At 42.8% G+C, this 8,415-nt stretch overlaps 1 protein-coding gene across 1 annotated transcript in view; it reads right to left on the bottom strand.

The window, feature by feature from the left end:
• Positions 1-5,726: 5,726 nt before the first annotated feature.
• Positions 5,727-8,415, bottom strand: part of PHYH (phytanoyl-CoA 2-hydroxylase) — a 53,512-nt gene continuing 50,823 nt past the window's right edge. Inside the window, exon 9 of the mRNA XM_029615568.1 lies at positions 5,727-6,382. Coding sequence (XP_029471428.1) covers positions 6,329-6,382 — 54 coding nt within the window. The 3' untranslated portion in view covers positions 5,727-6,328. The remainder of the gene's footprint in view (positions 6,383-8,415) is intronic.

Below are 8,415 nucleotides of genomic sequence, written 5' to 3'. Positions count from 1 at the left end.
AAATTTAAAATCTAAAAAAAAGCTTTTAGAGTCATGAGAGGAACTGACCCCGTCATCTGAAAATAAGGTGAAATAGTATGTCCCAGAACAACAGCATCGACGACACAGAGGGTAATATTCTCAAAATGTTCCCTACACTAATACATAAACACACTCACAGAGAAAATACAATCTTCAATATTATTTATATACATATTTATTTATGAAATACATAAATATACAAATCCGTCTATACAAATAAAAACTATCCCAATCATACCATGCATTCATACCAATTAAAATGTACAATCAGCTGTAATATTTTTCTAACACTTTTAGCTACTTTACTCCATTACCTAAACACATAAATGTATATAATAAACACTCCTTAAATATCTTGTCACAATCAATTCGAATATGATTAATGACAAAACAACGAATTGTCTTCCCTTCTGATATTTGGTGAAACAACGAAGTATCGGTCATAAAGAGTTATTAAGAAACGTTTTTGGACAATATAAGAAGGGAAGACAATTCGAATATGATTAATGACAAAACAACAAAGTGGTTGTGACACAAGATTTTTAAGGAGTGTTTATTATATACATTTATGTGCTTAGGTAATGGAGTAAAGTAGCTAAAAGTGTTAGAAAAATATTACAGTTGATTGTACATTTTTACCAGAACAGCAGCAGCCATCAAGCCTAGGAGATTTCCAGAAAAGCTTGGAAGGCCTTTGTGTGAGCTAACACTATTTTTGTTATAGTGCCCCTCTTATGGGAACAGCCTTACATTAAATATCAGGTTGGGACTCAACTAGCTTAGTGGACGACTGCCCATGTGGAGAATTAAGGTCTGCCATTGGGAGGTGAAATGACCATTTTTAAGTGTGCTTTCCCTGTTTCCTTCAGCGAGCTGTGTGGAGGCATTGATGGATGCAAGCTGATGACTGTTGTTCACCAAGGAGTAACAATTTTTATTAGTTTTGATTTTGCTGTACGCTTTTTTAAAAATCTGTTTTTGAGTGGTGGTGTAGTTCTGTAAAGGCTTTTTTGTTTATTGAATGCATTGTATTTTCTTTTAACCATCATACACCAGTTTGGGTGGTCCCCCTTCCTGGGGCCAGGAAAGTGATTTATAAACATTTAAATAAATAATAAAGAGCCACTCCTTTTGTCTTTTCCACTTTGGATGCACTTCTGCATATTTTAGGATGAATCAGCAACAAACTGAATTCTGTGCTATTGAGGGCAATTTTCTAACCTATGCTGAGCTATCACTTGTGTACCTATGGTTTGTACTTGTTAGGCTATCCTTGGATTGTAATCCACTCTGAGACCTTTTTGGGACAAAAGGGAATATCAGATGTTTGGAATAAATAAAACACTACGAGGTGCAGAACTCCCGGAAATTTTCCTAGTGAACTTGTGCATGTAAGTTCACCTTGAAAATGATCCCAGCAAAACTCCCCACTCAAGTCACACCTGATAATTTCCACACAGACTTCGCAAGACCCTTCTCACGCATGTAACTGCAAGACGTTAAGTATGAAAGTGCCTATAAAATGATTTTCAATGATTTCACTGTTTTTAGAATACTTCATATAACACATATAACATGCTAACATGACATCTTCTTAGCGGTTGCTGTTTAATTTCCATGTCCTCCTTGTCTGCCACAAATAGGTTTAACTACTTTTTATCAGGTAACAAGCCGTTAAGCCCGTTAAAACGGGCTACATTAACATTTTTTTTTTTGGATCATTTCCTTCCCCCTCATGTTCCCTCCCACCTCCCCCACTCTCTCCCCTCAGTCACTCCTCTCTCTTCCCCCCTCCCTCCTCCCCTCAGTCACTCCCCCCTCCTCCAGTCACTCCCATCTCCCCCTCCCCCAGTCACTCCCCTCAGTCACTCCCCCCCCCCTCCCCTCAGTCACTCCTCCCTCCCTCCTCCCCTCAGTCACTCCTCCCTCCCCCCTCCCTCTTCCCCTCAGTCACTCCTCCCTCCCCCCAGTCACTCCTCCCTCCCTCCTCCCCTGAGTCACTCCTCTCTCCCCCCTCCCCTGAGTCACTCTTCTCTCCTCCCTCCCCTCAGTCCCTCCTCCTCCCCTCAGTCACTCCTCTCTCCCCCCTCCCTCCAGTCACTCCTCTCTCCCCTCTCCCTCCTCCCTCCTCCTCCCCTCAGTCGATCTCCGCCGAAGACCCAGAGCGGCGGCCCGAAGACCCGGAGCGGCGGGAGCGGCAGCGGCGGCCCGAAGACCCAGAGCGGCAGGAGCGGTGGCCCGAAGACCCTGAGCAGCGGCGGCATGTGCCGCCGCCGCTCCTGCTGCTCCGGGTCTTCGGGCCGGTGCCGCCGCCGCCGCTCCTGCAGCGCCATTTTTATTTTTAAAAGGCACACTGTGACCGACGTGCTCGCATGCGCGGTAGAGCTGCTCTCTACTGCGCATTTGCGGCAAGTCAGTCAACCTTCGTTTATTAGGTTGATTAGGACAGCTTTAATGGTCCTGTAAATATAAAATGGCTTATTTGCAGATATGTTTCACCCAATTAAAATACAACTTTGTTTGATGAAAAGCAAGTAATCAAGTGATGATAATAAAATAAATCCAAGTTACATGGAGGAAGTGATTTCACAGTAAAATGGTTGCCTAGAAGCAGAGCTCCCAGTGAAATTGACATAATCCCCCGAACCCTTGTGTCTCTTGTGCTTCTTCTGATGACTAAAGCTACCTCAGTGGAGCAGGTTCTGTTGCCCTCTCTTATCTCCAGCAGAGGCAACAACTCAGCTGAGTTGAAAACCATGGTGACTGATGGCATTTCTGAGTGCAGTACAGCAACGAGCGGGAAGTCTAATACAGATGTGATAGATAGCATTTCTGTGCCGAGCTTAAGCTATGGTTTCAGAGCACTGGAAGGACCTAATGATGGCAAAGGAAGACATTTTGGAAATGGTTGTTGACTTGAAAGGAGATATTTCAGAGATAGGGAGGAGTGTGGAAGAAGCCAAATCGAATGTGGAGAAGCACGCTGATATTTTCTCATTTGCATGAATCTACTCAGAAACTTACATAAACTAATTCACAGCTACCAGAGAAGCTGGAAGATCTTAGGACAACTGCGGGAGAACAAGATTTGAGAGCTTGAAGGACAAGTATAATGAGAGAAACTGATAGAGAATTTCCCTTTATCCAATTATGACACTATTTAAGTATGGCTGATGTCAAATGTGATTTATTAAAGAGAAATTACGTATTTATCTGAAGGTATGTGCAAACAGTGGGTAAAACCGAAACTTGCATATAAAAAATGTATACTCTGCTTAATGTTGAGTTACCTCTCAAGCCCAAACATTCTAGGCAAGGCAAACAAAGTTCAACAATGGGATCTTGCTATTTAAATCTTGGGAAATGTTTTATTTCTTCTCTCATTACGGAACATTGTTATAAATTGATAATCGATGGTGTTTTAAGTCCAGAAAGGCTGCATAAGCTTTATCCAATGGTAGGGGAAGTCTGTTGGCAGAATTGTGGCGAAGTTGGGTCCTTTTCTTGTATATGGTGGAGTTGTCCAAGAGTTAAGCTTTATTGGGACTCAGTGATGGACTTAATTTCTGAAATAACTGAGGTTAGATTGAAGAAAAACGCCAAATTATTTGTGTTGGGAATGCCATAAGACACAGTCTCTATCAATACAATGAAATTTATATCTCAGATCATCGGTGCAATTTTCATTGGAAAAATGCCTTCTTAATGGGTTCGGACTTGTTCCAATGGCAGATGGGTACGGCCTACCACCTAATCCTCAAGAGGAGTTGCATACCCTATCAGGTTTGTTACTATCGCACTTAAGAAAATAAAAACAAAATGGGAGGGTGTTTGGGAAGGGAGATAGACAAATCGAGTTGAGGGAACATTTTCAGTCAAATTATAAGGACATTCCATATGTTTCAGTACACAAGAAAATGGGTATAAGCCCCTGTGTATCAGTGGTCGTATACCCCAGATAAATTAAGGTCTAACGAGTGAGGCTAGGTGTTGGCATGATCGTGGAAGTAAGGGTACTTTTTTCATATTCGGCCCTAAAATGCAAAGATATTGGTCAGAGATTCTATCACTTTACGGGTATTAAACTGCCATTAGGTCCTATGGTTATACTCTTGGGTAAGCTGCAGGAGGATTTTCCACCCATTAAGAAGGGGGATACTGCTCGAGCAAATCAGTGCAGCTTCCACTCTTTCATTGGGTGGTGGTGCCTGCTTTGGCGGAGTTCATAATCTATCAGGTATAGGACTTCTATCCTAAAGTGCCCAAGATTCATTACTAAATAATCCACTATTACTAGCAATGGATTGATCGGGCTAGGTAGAAGGTCCCTTTTAGAATATCAGCTTTGTAAACTCCATATCCTGGAGCTCATTTCTTAGATTGCATGCTGGCTTAAAACGAATGCTGCAATTTGTTCAATTTATCGTTGTTTCTCTTGGTCAAACATTTTTGAGATTTGAGAATGATTGTTATTAATTTTACTGTTTTTTCATATGGAATTGCGAAGCATTTTATTCAATAACAATTTTTTTAAAAAGTAGTTAAATGCAACAAAAGGTTGCAAAGTTTATTGATGTTTGAAAACTTTTTCCACTATGGTGCAAGGTTTAGCAGTAGCCTTTACTGCTTCTGGTCCAGGTTTCTTCTCCTCATTCAGATTCATTCTGCTTTTTTTGGGTGTGGGTTTAGGAGGATGAGTGGGTGGAGCTAGAGGTTGTCTAATTTACAACATTTTTTTTTAACCTTGCTCTGTTAGAGGATTTGTGAATATTTTTATTTGTGCTATTCATGTTATCTCTTGGTTCAGTAAAAATGTAAATAAATAAAAAAAAAATCCAAGTTACACAATCTGCCATGGCTCTGGCACATTGTGTTTAAAACAATGGCCCCCAAATCATCAGCAGGGTGAACACGAAACAGCACCAGGAGTCCTAGCAAAGCGTCTCAGACACACAACTTACAGGAAGTTCACTGAGACACTTTGGTCTGGCATCACCCTAATCCCACAATCAGGCAGATACAGAAAGAGTCGCGGGACAGCGCCCAGCCACCTCTCCTGGGCGCGTGATTCAGTATTTAAATGAGGAGTCGCGCTAATGAGATGCTAGGGACAATAGCGCCTCCTTATTAGTGTTAGGGATGGCTGTCAGCGGGTCCAACAACCGACGCTCTAGTTTAGTGGCAGTTTCTGAACCTGACAGCCACAGGTTAGGAAAACAAGATGCCAGTAAAATTGAGCATCCATTTTGCTAACCGCTGACCAGCAGGGCAGATTTTTTTATTTTTCATTTTTGGTCCCTCACTTAATATCACTAGGATATTAAGTCGGAGGGTGTACAGAAGAGCAGTATTTTCTGCTTTTCTGTATACTTTTCTGGGTTGCTCAGATATTAACACTTGCCCTTGGGCGGGTGTTAATTTATGAGCGCAAAATGTGTGGATTGGCCGCACATTTTAACTTTCAGTATCCCGGGGACAAACTAATAGGCTCATCAACATGAATTTGCATGTGATGAGCACTATTAGTTTTCAGGGGGGCCTGGCCATGTGTTTGATGTGCTAAACTTACTGTATATAAGGGGGCATAGACGTGCGTGGTCAGTCGCATGCTAAACGGTGCGCTCAGCCAAGCTCACCCTACTGTATCGGCCTTTTGTGCTTTACGTACCACCAAACACACACAAATAAAACTCCACAGTATGTTGCACGGCTCTTACCACAGTATCATTTTAATTCAGAAAGAGTTGCATTCAACGGTTTCAGGAACAGTGCAGCATCAGGTGGCGCTGCTCCAGCTCCTGTGACAACTTTCTATGCCTTGGTGTCCCTGAGCCAGGGCTGTATCCTCCCTCATCCCACAGATGCAGCACAGCGGACACTTTTCGCGGTTGGAGGGATTCCTGTTCCCTGCCATTGCACCAGTGATGAATAATCCTGCCCTTGGCACTCACTCTCTCTCTCTCTCGGGGGGAGTACATTTTGTGCAAATCCTGCACTACCATGAATATATTCTTTGTGGGAAATCACCGTCTGTAGAGCAGATTTTCATTGCTATGAATTAAGTTAGCAGCCTGGCACTTTGCATTATGATCCCGCCCATTTTAAGCTGCTTGCGCCTCTCCTCAGATTGGCTGATTCTGCGCATGTTGTGATCATACAGTGTTCTGGTTCATTAAATTTGTGTAACCCATTTACCCAAATTCACACTGAATGTAAATATAAATCACACATCAAAATCAACTTTCCCATTTCTGACAGGAAAATGCGCAGGCCAAGGTTTTCTTTCGGCGGCAGCAGGAGAAATATTTCACAGGTTTATTTTCTGTCCTTGCACAAGACGCCCCTTAAACCTCCAAATATCCTGAAAGGAAACAAAAACAAAGCAGGCATTATTCAGAAAGGTCCTATTTTCTCATCCCAATAGTTTCTGCAGCGCCTCACGGGACACGAAGGCCTAGTCGCACAGCAATAAAGCAACATTTTACTGTCCCAGCTCTCTCTTCTCCCTCAAGGATTTCGCTCAATGTGCAAAAGCTTTATTACATCACAGACACCAAACAGGGCCCCAGGTTTGTTACACGTAAGACCGGTCGAAACTCAAAGGCCTCAGGCAGGGGTGGCCAACTCCCGACAAACGAGTCGGGTTTTCATCAAGAGCTCCGCCGTGAACATGCACGAGGGAGGCCTCCACCAGATGCAAAATCTCTCTCATGCTTATTCATGGGGATAGCCTGAAAACCAAAACTGTTTGTGGCACTCCGGGGCCACACTTGCCTACCCCTAGTCTAAACAAAAACAAATTATGTGCGATCTGAAAAAAATAAAATGCCAGCGTGAAAGAAGAAAAAGCAATTGATCAATTCGGTTCTTCCCCAAGGGAACCTGTGGTGTCACCTTGACACAGATATCTGCGGCCCTGTTAAGCTTTGACGGTTTGCAATGTTTCTCCAACCCCTTTTTCCCAAGTTTTTTACTAATTGGTCTGGAAGAGTCAAGAGAACGAAGCAAAATACATTTTAACAAACAAGAAGTTGTACAGCTGTGTGCAGCTTTGCCCCCTACCCTGTCCCACCCAGAGGGATCTGCACATGCACTGGCAGAGTCTCTCCACATTACACAATGTAACGGGGGCCGCTGATCCAGTCTGACTGATGAGGCTTTCATAGGTCAAGAAAGAATCTGTGCCACAAAGCCTGTGCTCAAATGTCTGCTGTACAGAAAGAGTTAAACAGGTCTGAACCAGAGAGATGTTTGGCAGATTTCAAATGCAACAGCCCACTCTCAAATCACTAGATCACATGTGAGTCCCCAGCACCTTCCTCCCTGACATTCTGCTTTGCTGTCATCTAAATGGGGCAATGCTTTTGTCCACAGATATTACATTGTCACCCCTCAAGGCAATAGGTTTCCATTGCAACCCCTCCTGTCTAGTCTATGATCATGTAAGGTAGCAAATCTGCTCATCTCTGTATGCAGCAATTCCAGCTTTTTTTTTTTTAAAAACCAATTACTACTGCCTTGTGTGTTCTTAATCAAGTGACTTACACACCTAGAATTCTGCAATTAAAATAAAATAGTTTATGATGACACCCCATACAATGCTCCTTATTTTAGCACAATTTCTACTCAAAACATGATTAAATCTTAATATAACTACTGATAACGCCACTGCATAAAGAATGCAGACAAAAAGGATATTTCTGATTATTTATTCAACAATAAGTATCTTTGTGTGAAAAAGTCGGTGAGCCCTTCATTTAATGGAGGCCCCTCCTTGAGTAGCAAGGACGTCAACGGAACATCAACTCTCTCATCGCCCTTGAGACATTGCGGCCACTCTTCTATACACAAATGTTTCAGTTCTGTGGCACGGAGAGATTCCTTGCATGGTCAGCTCGCGTCAGGTCTTGCCACAACATTTCAGTAGGGTTTAGGTTAGGGCTTTGACTTGGCCAAGAGTCTCTTGGACTTGAAGATTTAGGGCTGTCTTGCTGCATGACCCACTTTCAGCTCGGCTTCCGCTCACAGATGGACCACCTGCTCTAGAATTTTCTGATAGAAAGCAGAATTCATGGTTCCATCGGGTCCTGATGTAGCCCCACACCCTGATATCTCCACCACTGATCGAGAGTCGAGATGAAGTTCTTACTTTGGAAGGCAACGTTTATATTTTGCCAAATAAAACATTTGCTATTGTGATCGAAAAAAAGCTCAATTTTTGATTCGTATGTACATAGAACGTTCCAGAAGTCTTGAGAGTCATCCAGATGTTCTTTGGTAAACCTGAGATGGGCAACAAGGGTCATTTTAGAGAGAAGTGGTTTCTTCCTGGCTATCTTCTCATGATTAATATTCCCATTCAGGGGCCGATGCAATAAAATGCGCGGAAAGCGG

Source organism: Rhinatrema bivittatum, chromosome 9 (assembly GCF_901001135.1).
Source record: "Rhinatrema bivittatum chromosome 9, aRhiBiv1.1, whole genome shotgun sequence".
Taxonomy (NCBI): Eukaryota; Metazoa; Chordata; class Amphibia; order Gymnophiona; family Rhinatrematidae; genus Rhinatrema; species Rhinatrema bivittatum.
This window is presented reverse-complemented; position numbering and strand designations above follow the sequence as displayed.